We start from the raw sequence: 13,621 nt of genomic DNA on the forward strand, positions 1-13,621 counted from the left end.
CCCTGGTTAGAACCATGCATCCTTTGATTACTCATCAGAGCGAGATGTAACAGATGTAGTTTATGATTCAAATTAAGTGGAAGTGGTTTGGTGTGAAATCTTCCTCGTTGTAGACAGGTGCTGGTCACCGAAGGAGAAGCAGATAAACTTATACAATCCTGAAGAGGAAGTGTAGTTTCCCCTCATCTCTCTCCATCACTGTGTCTGCCTGTTTGCTTCAGACCTCCATTAAGCTTATCAAACTTGTTGCATAAAAGATGAAGGCTATATTTCCCATGTGGTTTGGTGAAATCCATCCGTCTAACTAAACCAAACAAAAACCCAAAGGCAAAGAGCACCAGTCTCATAAAACATTGCTCACGCCTCATTGAAGGCATCCAAATGTACAGAACAGAAAAACAAAACCTGTTGAGTGAGAGCTTTTATGATTGGACTCATGTGTGTCATTTAACAACAACATGTCATTTAACAACATGCTTGTCTCCTTCAGGACTTTAGATGTACTTCCTTTTATTTTATCTGTCATAAAGACACACAAATGTTACAACACATATGCAGAGCTCAACAAGTTAAAATATTATTTTATGTGTTAGTTCAAGTAATACAACTAGGCTGCAACGAAAGATAATTTTCTCAATTATAATTTAATCATTTGCTCTCTAAAATGTTTGAAAATAGTGAAAAATGTTAATACCAGTTACTCAAAGTCCAAGGCGATGTCTTTAAATGTCTTGTTTTCTCCATCCAAAACCAAAAGATTCAGTTTAATATGTAAATATTATATATAAAACACGGAGGACACGCCAGAAATCTCAAGATTTAAGAGGCTGTAAACAGTATTTTCTGCCATTTTTGTATATAAAATGATATTATTGATTAATCTGCTGATTATTTTCTGAGTTATTCAATTCATGAGTAATTCAATTCAATGTTTGCCCCTCAAAATGTTAGACAATAGTGAAAAATGTCAATGCCAGTTCATCAAAGTCCAAGGTGATGTCTTTAAATGTCTTGTTTTGTTAGTACAAAACCCAAGGATTCAGTTTAATACGATATAAAACAGAGGACAAGCAGGGTATATACAGATTTTAGAGGCTGTAAACAGCATTTTTCCACTTTTCTTGTATGAAAAATGACATTATTGATCAATCTGCAGATTACTTTCTTGTTATTGCAATAATCGTTTGCTCTGTGAAATGTCAGAAAATGGTGAAAAACGTCAATGCCAGTTTATCAAAGTCCAGGGTGATGTCTTTAAATGTTGTACTGTTAGTCAAAAACCCCAAGGATTCAGTTTATTGTTATCAAACAGAGAAAAGCAGGAAACATCCAGATTTAAGAGGCTGTAAAAAGCATTTCATGCCATTTTTGCGTGAGGAATTACTTGATAAATTCACAAATTGGAGCTCTAAATGAACCCATATTTGTGATAATAATTATGATTATTAAATAATATCCAAAATGTAATACTGAAAGCTGATACAGAGCAAGCAAATGAGCAGCTGAACACACAGCAGTGGTGACAGGAGAGTAGATGAGCACAGTGTATGGATGGAGCTAGAAAAACACTGATACACGCTGAAATCAGCATATTTGCACTCAATCACAACTAACTGAATAAAAGGAGATTAAAATGTGAGAAAATATAAACACATCTGGCACTTTCACAGTTCAAATTGAACAAAATGTTGGATTAACAGTTAAAAAGCACTAAGTTATTCATCACATTTGATAGTTAAAGTTTCCCTCTCTACTTGTTCCCGTGTTTGTTTCTTACCGTGGCTTGTGGTGGTTCACGGTCCCGTCATCGTGCACAAATGTCTGATTCACGTAACATTCACTGCACATTTTGGCCGGAGATCCGGCGCTGCCGTCGGACTGGAGAGCTGCGGTGGTCGGCGTTGAGTCCCTCTTGACACAGTCGTCTTCCTGGGTTAATTGCATCGGAGGGTGATCTGCCCAAAAAGGAGTGGACACCCGGAGAGAAAGACGCGCTCTGTGGACAGCCCGGGTGATGTCTCCCTTTGCGTGGAGGACACCCTCACCTATCCAGGTGCATCCTGGAGGTTTAAGAGTTGTTGTTTTCTGTCAGCCTACGCAAATAAAGAGGCTGCGAGCTAAGTGACAACTGGCTGATGAACTCTTTAAAGACAGGAATTAGTCAGAAATCAGGCTGGCAGCGTGTCAGGGGGGACTGTGAGAGATGCAGAGGACAGGTCTGCAGCAGTGAACATAACAGTGATGACAGCTTTCCTTTCTGAGGTAGCTGTACACCTAATGACATAACTGTTGAATTATCACCCGACTCCTGCTGAGGAGAGATGGATCAGCGCCATCTGCTGGAGGCTCCGCGTCTCTGCACTAATCCGGAATTAAAATATGAAATTTAATGATAATAACATTTACACAAAGATTAACTTTGTACAAGAAACTACAAGTATCGTTATGATTGCAGAATGTTATTATGCAACTATGCTCACTGAGTTTTAAGAAAGTGAAAATATACAATGAACATCAAACAAGATACAAAACATGCACGACTCTGCATCCCACCCACCCCACCGTCTGGGAAAAACTAAGACAAACAAACTAAGAGTAAATCTCTTTAAAATATTCAAATAAAGTAATAATAACAATAATAACTGCTAGTCAGTGGGCAACACTGTCAAAATAAGAGGCCTTAAATAAAACATAAACCAACCTTTATTCTCCTTTAAATAATTCATTAAAATATACAATGATAAGATCAGGGTACATGATGGAACAGTGGCATCAGAATGTGTGAGAGGCACCAAATTTGGGCTTTTATGGGAAAAAAATTCTCCAGGGGGGTATGCCCCTGGACCCCCCTAGCTCCTACTCCATGTCCTAGTGGAAATGCCTGTTAACAGCAATTAAAAATGACACAGTAGGATATCAATAAAGATTCTATGATACGGTATCACCCAATTGTGAAAAATGTTATGTGAGGTGTTTGCTCTCATTTAGATCTCAAAGTGCACAAGATTGATGTATTTTACTTAAAAATGTGCAAATTTTATCCCGGGGTCATGCCCCTAGATGGTTTGGTTCAATGGTTTTAATTGTCAGTACCATATCAATAATTCCTTTGATCTGTATCTTCTTTTAACTTAATGCCAATTGTAATCAAGGATGAGGACTATTTCATCATTCATCATGCATCGTAGCTTTTTGCGCGCTGGTGGGGCCCCATGTTGTGCAGAATGTGCCCTTTCTATTCGCCCCTGCCCTTTATCTGGATTGATGGGGTAAAACACTCAAAGCAAAAACCATAATGACACATAAATAACCACACAGCCGAATCAGCTCTTAAAATGAGAATCTTATCTATGGAACCCAAGAGGGGCAAGTAAGAAAAAAGTCTGATTGAAATTGTTTTCTATCTTGTTTATGACTTAAGAAATATTTCTGACTAAAATTTTGGCCTTCACAGAGTTGACGCAAAGCTATAAATCCATTCTCAAACTAATCTGTGTGTGAGAGAGAAGAGAACCAAATTTGGACTGACCTATTTTTGAGGTGTTTATGAGGCAAATGAGACAAGTGACATGCACACAGATACATGACAATATTAGACTTTTGCTGGTAAACAAACTTCTATCTGCCTCAGAGTTTTCAAACAAATCTTTCTCAACAACTGTAAATAGCACGAACATCTGCTAGAATGGCCCACATGCTGTTTTGTTATTTATTTTTGCACACACAGAAGTAGTTATGTAGGTAAAGCAAAGAAAAGCTTGACGTAGAGTTAAAATAAGACGACAAATGCAAAATGGCATTAACTTTTGGTTCCTACGAACACCAGTCTCTTGGGTCCTGTGTTGTTTGTCTTATCCAGCACCTCTCCCACCCACCCATAACAGACTTTGTTGTTCTTTATACTGCATATCCTCCCTTCTGCCACTAGAGGGCACCGCTAACTACAAGCATAAATATGTGTTTTAAGCTGCTGCACAAATGACACAGGGTCCATTTTCTTCATTTTATTCCTATGAAATATAGTGGAATAGAGGTATTATGTAGCATAAAATGGAAATAATCAGTACAGTACTTGAGTACCAGAATGTACTTTTGCGAACAAACTAATTTATAATGGCTACCTGTTGCGGCCCGCATCAAATTAAAATCTTTAATGCTCGCCTATAAAGTTGTCTCTGGTACTGCACCCAGCTACTTGAACGCCCTGACACAGGCATATGCTCATGACCGTTGCGCTCTTCCAATGAACGGCGCCTGGCTCTGCCACCCGTTGGTCCAAGGCAATCCAGACTCTTTGCATTTCTTTTTCCCCGTTGGTGGAACCACTACCAGTTCCTACCAGAGCAGGGGCGTCCCTCTCTACCTTTAAAAAACTCCTGAAGACCCAGCTCTTCAGAGAGCATCTTCTCTCCTAGCACCACACAATAATTCCACTCCTAAAAGAATCGTCACTAGCACTTATTGATGCACTAATGACTCTTATTGCACTATACCTTGATTGTTCCCCTTTTTTCCTGTAAGTCGCTTTGGATAAAAGTGCCTGCTAAATGACTTAATGTCTAAATGTCTAATAAATGATATGTGTATCTCAGGACAGCAGGATGATAAGAAACACAATGGATGACTCATCATTCAAGTAAAATATGACTGTAGTGTTTCTCTGCTCAAGCAGCTCAAGCAGCAGATCATCCCACCTTTCACAGGAGAGTCTCCTGCTCTCTGACAGGCTGCAGAGGCCAGCAGCATCATTGGATTAACAAGCCGCTTTCAGTCTGAGAGGCAATGCTTACGGTGCAAATGTTAGTGTCATATTAAAAGGGATGAATGCAGCACAGCATGGGGTTAGTCAATATTAGGGCTGCACAAAAAAAATAACACTCTAACACTCACTAACACTGAATGCCAGTGATGAAAATCATCAAAGATGTGAGAAGGACGAGAAGCCAAGTGACTTCCACTACGCTCCCGGAAGTGGCAAAAAAAGAAACTAAAATAAGATGTAAAGAGAAAAAGATTGACTGAGTGACTGACTGACTGGATGTTTTTTTATTTATTTCTTTGTTTATTTGATGACGCAAACTGGAGCAAGTATGGAGGAGACGTGGGAGAGGTGATGTGATTCACCGGGGTGACAGTGACACGAGGTTGTTGAGTTTTAAGCTCATGATGGATGTTTGAGATTGACTCAGTCTCTATGACAGGAGTGGGAAGCCTTTTTTTTTTTTGTACTGCTGGAGAGTAGAAGAGTCACATCTGTGAGATTATCCCAGCTGGGTAGTTGAGTTTTGTCAGCAGATTAAATTAATATTGGATATGAATATGTTAATATAGAGCCACGTAACACTTATGTAATTATTATTATTATATGTAATTTTAAATTGCTTTAGGGAAAACACGACAGGTGAATAGATTAAAACCTTTAATTAATAGATATCTCCATAAAACTTTCCCAGTTACATAAAGCAAGTTTTAAAATTCTTGTCTCTTTTTGTTGATATATTACAATCAAAGGCATCTATTTTTCCTGTCACTCCATGAATCACAAATACTGTCAATAGCCCTGAAGAAAGAAAAAAAAAATCAATTTTCAGGCATGTTTTTATGAATAAAATGTTACATAAATCAGGCTATGAATGACAAATGAGCACAGCCCTCTGCAGAGAAAAAATATGGGAATGAAATTGGAAAGCTTGGTGAATGTAAGTGCTGTTGAAGTGCAGATTTCTAGCTCAGAGTGTGAAAAAAAGCCTTTAAAGATATGCATAGTAACAATGGTAGTCATGAAACTTTTGCAGTCAATTATTTACCTGAAAACATTTACTTTTTGCATTACCAGTGTTCTAAAAAGTTGTGTTAAAATGGGCAATTGATGCATTATCTATTGTTAAATCTGGTGCATTAAGGAGAACTCTACAGATGCAAAGGGACAAAGTGTATTAAAATAAACACCTAAATGTGTATTTTGGATGTTTTCTTTCCACTACTCTAAAAGGAGACATGTTATGGAAGCAGAGTATGAGAAAAAAATGAAAAGTGCATAAAAAAACAAGGTTTTAAAAATGTTTGCAAATGTATTAAAAAATAAATAAATGGAAACATCAGCAGAAATCAAATCATTTTCTTTGAATGACACTTGTAAGTTGGCTCAATTGCCTCCAGTTCCTCTTGAGTATCTCTGAGATATGTCTAACCCATGATTAGAGTCCACCTGTTGTCAGTTTGACTGATTGGACAAGCTGTGGAGAGGCACACCCTCCTGTCAATATAAGGCCACGTTTATACATAGCAGGGTATTTGGAGAAACACATATCACAGAAATATCTGCATGGAAACATCTGCGTTTTCCCTTCGTGTAAACGGGGCCTAAAATCTTACAGCTAAAGGTTGACCTCATAGCAAAAATAAGTCATGAGGTTAAAGGAGCTGCCTGCAGAGCTCAGAGAGGGTTATGTTAAGGGACAGGTCCAAAGAACGGCTACAATTGAAGCTTCTCAAGAGCATAAACCTTAAATGGGAAAAGTTTAACGGCTTCTTCTTAGGGCTGTGTGCCTGGCAAACTGACCAACTGGTGGAGAGAACAGGCTCTCTGGCTGAGCTACAGAATTGGGAGAAACTTGCAGATGAACAATCATCACTGAAAAACTTGGCTTTTTGGCTGAGTGACTAGACAGAAGCCTCTTCTCAGTGAAAGAAGTGTGAAAACTGCTTAAAGTTCACAGAAAAAAAACCCTTAAATGACCCTCAGGGACTCAGGGACTGGGGTCAGGGTTGAGGAAGAGCTGAATAGAGCAAAGCACAGAGATATCCTGAAAGAAAACCTGGCCCACAGCACTCAGGAATCTCCTAAAATGGCACAGGAGTGGCTTAAGAACAGCTCTTGAGTAGCTCAGCCAGAGCCTGCAGGATCTGCAGAAAATCCCTAAATCCAGAGCTCATCTTGTCATGTGCAAGAAGACTTGAGACTGAACTGTACTGAAAGCCTGAATACTTATGTCAATGTAATTTTCTCTTGAATAAATCTGCAAAAAAAACCCAACTAATCCTGTTTTTTGCTTTTGAAATTCTAGGGTTTTAAATGTATATGAAGGGGAAGCAATGAACTTAAACCAATCTTTTAAAACATAAAGTGAAGGGGGATGACTACTTACTGGTTTTTCTGTACACCAACATTTAAAACAAAGTGAATGCACCACATAAATGGTTTAAGTTGAGCCCAGTGTGGTACTTTAGTCTTACGGATAATATTTCTGTACCTTTTTACTTAAAAAAAAATTCTGCCTTTAACTTCCTAAATCAGCATAAAACATTTTTTTTGTCCAGTGCCACAAAAAGATTAATTGCCGTTGTTAAAAAACCTTGAAGGGGTGTTTGAAATTTCAAAAATCACATTTCTGGGTGTGATATTGTGCTACAATAGACGTGCAAAGTATGAAAAGTAAAGAAACATCTGTTTTCAGACTGCATCCTCTTTAATACAAAAAAAGCTTCCATTTTGTAAACAAAAATATCTGACACAAAAAATAGATCAATGTCTGAAAGATTTGGAGAATGGGAGATCAAAGAGTTTTAAAAGATACTGGAAATGATGATGTGGTTTTGTATAAGTGCCTGAATGGTAAACATTTTAGGGTACATTTTACATCCTGTAAGCCTCTCTAATTACTGCTTAAGTACTTGGTAAACAATCCATACAGTCATTAAGTCATTGCTGACTTCTTGTTGTGTAATCATTTTAAGGGAGCTTCAACTGTTCAATAACAAACTGGAGCGGCAGATTCAGAGATATCCTACGTAACTTTTACTCTCTGATATGGTGAAGCACCGAAAAAATATAGAACTTACTACTGTCTTCTAAAATACCTTTTTCAAAGGCCATTTCTACATTTGCAGTAGTAAAAGCTTAAACCTTGCATTCCCATTACTGCCCTTTAATAAGAGGAAACATGTATTCACAACACGAGATTTGCTCAAAATGTAAAATAAAGAAAAATGACTGATCAGATGTTGAATGTCCTCAAAGAAAAGCCAGATAAATATATTCATGTGTGTAAAGAATCTAAACAAAATGCAGGCTCAAATAACAACAATTTTCTTATTACAAATTACTCCTTTGTTTTCTAAATACCTCCAAAGTACCGCAACCACCCTTTACCAGTTGTTTCTTGATGCAGTAGAACATTTATTTTTGTCAATTTATTTTGAAAACTTAGCTTCCAATCAGCCGAGCACCACATCCTGATTTGTTAGAACTGTTTATGTATTTATCAGGAAGAGTTTATTATACCAGAGTATAATCTGTTATCCCACAGTTGTTATTCAGGCACTTACCCATTACTTAAGCAAAAACCAGAAACCCTTGTAGTGTATGTTTGTTTGAATCAGTCTGCTCCTTCTGTGCCAACGACGGCTACAGCTGAAACATAGTATGGTCCCTCTCTGATGTACGTCTTCAGACGGATGTAATGCTGGCTGCCCAGAATCTCTGCGGCTGTGGATGAACTCACGAGTGCCCCCACCAGTTCAAATTTAGCATCTTTAGCCTCCTTTGTCTGACCCGTTGAACGATCCAAAACGAATTCCATGAAACTGGGAGTGCTGATCATTAACTTCTGACCCCACGGCTGAGTGGCAACGGCCTGGAAAACACACACCGATATTAAATTATTACTGGAGAAATGTTGATGGCAATATGCTTTTGTGCAAAAAAAAAAAAGACATAATCTCTCAGCAACATGAGAAGAGAAGAATTGTAGTCAGAAACAGCTAGACACCTGCTTTTTTATTATTCCTTTTTTATTATTATTATCCCCATTTTTTTTTTTTTTTATTCTGTTATCTTATTCATTTTAATGTTTTTTTAATTGTATATGTGTATACCTATTTACAGATACTACGTAATTAGTAGTCTAATGTTAAATAGGAGAAAAGGAGGCATCTAGGGCTCAGGAATCGCAACACTTCCTTTTTTTCCCTTCTTTTTGTATTATTATTATCATTTCCGTTTTTAATCTTTTTTTCCTCTCTTACTGCTATTATTATCGTATTCTATTTATTTATTCTTGTCTTTATTATTGTTTTTATATGTGTAAAGATATTTACATAAGCTGTATTTTAAAGTCTCGTGTCTAGGGCTTTTTAAAATTATTATTATTTTATTATTCCTGTTTTTATTTATTTTTTCTTCTCTTATTATTATTATTTTTACATGTATATACATATACTACCTATTTATTAGTCGAATAGGATTATGAAAGAATCACAAGTCTAAACAAATGTTTTATCATTATAAGCATCTCCCCATAAAATGTCTTATATGTACAGTCATTATACTTTGTCCTAAATACATAAAAAGTTCCACAAAAAAAACCCCAAAACAGCTGAGCACTCACAGTGAATATCCGCAGAGCCCCACAGTGCAGCTCTGGGAACGGCTGGGTGCTGATGTTGCAGATCATGTCCATGGGCTGCTTAGACAAAAGGAGGAACCAGGACTCTGTCAGGGCCAAGAGGTCTTCCGTCTGCTGCTCTGGCTGCAATAAATCATTATAGATTCAGAAAATGATAAACCTTTGAAAAAGGCATGTAAAGATATTTATTGCGATGAATATTCCTCTTGTGTGCCCACACATACCTGCAGAGTGAGAAGTTGTGTTATGGCGTCCAAGCTGCGCACTCTGAGCTCCGTGGCTCCAGAACTGGCAAGCTGGCTCATTTTTAACAACACAGCCTTGAACTTTTCTCCTGAAGACACACAGAGAAGCAGTTATAAAGATGTAAATATCAGACAGGGACCAGTACTCCTTTGGTGACTTTTATCAAAATAAAACTGAGAACTAAGGAAAAATAAGAAGCTGCTTGATGTATAGAAATAAAATGTCCTCTGTATTGTACTCTTGATTCCTCTCAGGCCTTTGATGAAGTAAAATCCGTCTGTCAAATGCTAGTTTTAGTGTTGTAGGACACCCTGTGGAAACACAGGTATAACTTTCTCTTTATAAAAAAAAGTGGACCTTCTTTTTGTTGCATAATTTTCTAATGGAATTAGTAAGTAAGTAAGTAAAATGTACTTATAGAGCACTTTTCATAGATACAATCACAAAGTGCTTTACATCAGGGATAAAATGCAGTAAAATATAGAGTTAACAGAAAAAAACACACAATAGCACAACAACAGGTAACTTCACATATGCCTGGGAAAACATCAACATCAGGGGAAAGCCTGCCTAAAGAGCTTTGTTTTAAGTTTTCTCTTAAAACTGTCAGTGGACTCTATGCTGCGTAAGGTCAGTGGAAGTGCATTCCAGAGGCGAGGGGCACTGGCCTGGAAAGAGCAGTCACCTCGCGTTTTAAAATGGGTCCGGTCTGATAGTCTGATAATAAAGAAGAACTGACCTGTTTTCTGAAGGACCTGCTTCCCCTCCACAGTAGATCCAAGTAGACCCAAAGTGTCCAGAGCCACGCCAGTCATTGCAGGGTCTGGGTCCAGAGCCATCTCAAACACCTTGCTCTGGAAGATCGGATAGGTTTCACAAACCTGCTGTGGGCTGTCCATGATGGCCAGGTTTCCAAAGAACTTCACCAAACCTACAGGAGGAATATTCACACTGTAAAGGGCTGAATCATGCCACCTAAACATAATATTTTTGTATTTTCTTGGATCACAGACTCACCAGGAAGGTAGAGGGAGGAGAAAGGGTCGGTCTCTGCTCCTCTGATCATGTTGGAGATCTTGTCCATTATACCCTGCTGGGACAAATACTGCCGGCCATGCTGACTCTGAGCTAGACTGGTCACCATCTCAATGGCTGTGGCTCTGGAGGAAAACCACAACAGAGACAAACTGTTATAATCACATGAATGACAGAATAATAAAAAAGGAAAGACAGTCAGTCTCTCTCTAGTCGCAGTACCTAAATTATAATTTTTCATACTTTTTAAAAATTACCATCTTTGTATCTATGAAATGAATCGTATTACCTGATTAATACATCATCTCCTGTGAGTTCTCCAAGCAGCTGAGAGATTAAGCTGCTGTTGGCACAGTAACCGAGGGAAATGGGAGATACAGACGAGATTTCCACCACCAGCTGTAAGAAAAATCTTAATTAGGGAAACAATATTAGGATTGTTTTATGCATGTATATTAATATGCATTACTGACAAACTTAAATCAGTCTAAATGCCCACATTCTGGCATGATTTCTTGTTATGATTAGTCATTTTTTCTACTCAAGTTGACACTTTTGCATCATCAGCCACAAAGTAACCCAAAGTGACCCACAGTTAAACGTACCTCATATATTCTGTATCTGACAATGTCACTTGTGGCCATCACATCCTTCATGACTTTCAGCAGGTCGCTCTGGAACAATTTGTCTAAGCCCAGCTTGGAGTGACTCAGTTTGGACAGGGACTGGATGGCCTAAGAAACAAAACAATTACTGCACCCACTGCGGGTTCATTAAACTCTAACTCAGGACATCTCAGCGCTTTAGTCATCACCTGCTTTGCCACAGCCAGCTTCTCTTCTCCGATGCAGCGGACCACTGCTCCAAGAATGTCATGGTTGTTAAGGATTTCTGTGGCAGCGTCGGGGTTCTCTACAATTCTACCAATCTAACAGAAAAACATCACACATTGACAAGGTCACAGGTTTAAAGGCAGTTTTGTGTGTGTGTGTGTGTGTGTGTGTGTGTGTGTGTGTGTGTGTGGCTGACCTGCATCAAGGCCAGTATCTTCACTGCTTCATTAGGATGACTCAGACCCCCCTGCAGCTCCACTCTGTAGTTCTGGGCCAGGGACAGGGGGCTGAGGGCCACTAAGATGCTTTCAAGGATGTCCACACACAGCTCAACCTGCTCCCTGAAAACACAGCCCACAGAAGTAACGTTAAAGCTGGGTGACTAAAATAATTTTAATCTCAAGTACAATTTTGTGCTCCATTGATTATGCTTTGCACTGATACTTTCAATTTGTCTTGTGTTATAAACGGACCGTTTTTTACTGAGTTATTGTTGACTTATTGTGGGCTGGAATATGTTGAATATAATTAAATATAAATTTAAAGGAAATTTTCCGTAGATTGTGCCAATACACTACAACATGTTTATTTTTGGTCTAATTTAATTGTAATATTTTTATAGACTGAAGAGAAGTTGTTTTCAGTGGGTGGTGGTGGTGGTATTGCATCATTACAATATGCTTAATCTTGTCCTCTTATTTTTATCTTTTATTTATTATTTGATATTATTTAATTTAAATGCATATTTATTTTATTTTACATATTTATGTCATTAAAAAAAAGAAAATACATTGTTACCAGAGTGTGCATTTTAATTAATAAATGCATGTTTCCAAATTCAGGGAGTAGTCATGTTATTACTGATGATTATTATCATTTTCAGATTTCAAATACACATACAAAACCATGGTTATAAACCCCCTCCCTATCCCAGCTATATTCATTCAAACATAACCTTACTCAAGAGGACTAGGTAATGGTCAAATTAAAAAATAAAAACAAACAAAAAAACAATAGATAAAATAAAAAATATCTATAAATAAATTAGAGGATTAGTTATCAAAAATCTCATTGTGCAACTCCTAGACACTTAATATTCAGTCTATGGTGTAAATATTTTGTGAAAGAACCGAAAGTCAACTCTACAATATTGATGCAATATAAATATTAAGGCATTTGCTCCAAAATATCGCTCAGCTATAGTTGCCTCTATACTCGAGCACACAGAACTTGAATTTTAGTGATAATTTCCAGCTATTTTGCCTTCATATTGGACAAAAAGTGCATCTACACTGTCCAAAAATAACTTTAAAAGTACTGTGTGTAATGAGGGCAACTATTCATGCTCCGTTATAGATAATAATAAAAAAAACCTCCCAAACAACCTGTAAATGAAAGTCAGTCAATTTTAATCCACAATACAGAGGTTTACAACTGAAAAGGGTCACTGTTGTTATTGGTAGCATTGTAGCCAGTTAGCTTGCTAACAACTAGCTCAGGTAAAATGAAGCACTTGTTAGCGATCTTATGATTAACCTAACCATACCAGTATACTAACTTACAGTTCAAGCACCTGTTAGTGACATTAATACTACATACTTACAGGCATCTGACTCAGCAGTTTGTGAAACAGTGTGAGAAAGATGCAGTGTGCTTCACCAACCTGTCATCTGAGTGTAACAGGGAGAAAATCACATTGAAACGCTGCCCGCTCACTGAGTCTCTCAAGGCGCTGGCAGGAATCGATAATAACGCAGTTTTTAAACACTGTAGCTCCTCGATTGGATCTTCAACACCGGAGATTTCTTCCAGTAAACTCTCAATGGAAGCCGCCATGACTTTTAATATTTCTGGAAACTACAAATGAAACTGCCTACTTCTTCTTCATAGTGTACGTGCCGTTGACATCTAACGTTATGGCGCATTACCGCCACCTGCTGGACTGAGTGGGACGCTCCACTTCATTGATATAGCTTCTTTTATTTAAACCAGGGGTCTCAAACTCAAATTACCTGGGGGCTGCTGGAGGCAGTATCAAAATGACCAAAAAAAAGACACAAAATTACTAAAAAAAGGATTTTTACACCCATGCCATTATTA

The 13,621-nt window shown here is 37.8% G+C and overlaps 2 protein-coding genes across 3 annotated transcripts in view; both read right to left on the reverse strand.

Moving 5' to 3' along the window:
* Window positions 1–2,184, reverse strand: part of kcnt1a (potassium sodium-activated channel subfamily T member 1a) — a 40,474-nt gene extending 38,290 nt beyond the window's left edge. For both annotated transcript variants that reach the window (XM_059358084.1, XM_059358083.1), the window contains exon 1: window positions 1,778–2,184. In XM_059358084.1, coding sequence (XP_059214067.1) covers window positions 1,778–1,944 — 167 coding nt within the window. In that variant the 5' untranslated portion in view covers window positions 1,945–2,184. The remainder of the gene's footprint in view (window positions 1–1,777) is intronic.
* A 4,692-nt stretch (window positions 2,185–6,876) lies between these two features.
* psmd5 (proteasome 26S subunit, non-ATPase 5) lies at window positions 6,877–13,405 on the reverse strand. Its single transcript, XM_059358645.1, has 10 exons — window positions 13,185–13,405; window positions 11,718–11,862; window positions 11,503–11,616; window positions 11,294–11,422; window positions 10,978–11,087; window positions 10,671–10,813; window positions 10,393–10,584; window positions 9,632–9,741; window positions 9,390–9,530; window positions 6,877–8,636 (listed from the first exon to the last, which is right to left on the reverse strand). The coding sequence occupies exons 1-10, from the start codon at window positions 13,355–13,357 to the stop codon at window positions 8,379–8,381; spliced, it is 1,515 nt and encodes a 504-aa protein (XP_059214628.1). The 5' UTR covers window positions 13,358–13,405; the 3' UTR covers window positions 6,877–8,378.
* Between the last annotated feature and the right edge of the window lie 216 nt (window positions 13,406–13,621).

This window comes from Centropristis striata, chromosome 19 (genome assembly GCF_030273125.1).
Source record: "Centropristis striata isolate RG_2023a ecotype Rhode Island chromosome 19, C.striata_1.0, whole genome shotgun sequence".
NCBI classification, from domain to species: Eukaryota; Metazoa; Chordata; class Actinopteri; order Perciformes; family Serranidae; genus Centropristis; species Centropristis striata.

What these genes read in the sequence shown, in the direction of transcription:
- psmd5 (XM_059358645.1), bottom strand. Translation starts at nt 13,357, where the DNA reads ATGGCGGCTTCCATTGAGAGTTTACTGGAAGAAATCTCCGGTGTTGAA. An exon ending in CTCCTCCCTCTACCTTCCTG is followed by an intron (nt 10,585 to 10,670) that starts GTGAGTCTGTGA and finishes TTCCTCCTGTAG; the next exon opens with GTTTGGTGAAGTTCTTTGGA. An exon ending in GGGCTCTGCGGATATTCACT is followed by an intron (nt 8,637 to 9,389) that starts GTGAGTGCTCAG and finishes TGTGTTTTCCAG; the next exon opens with GCCGTTGCCACTCAGCCGTG.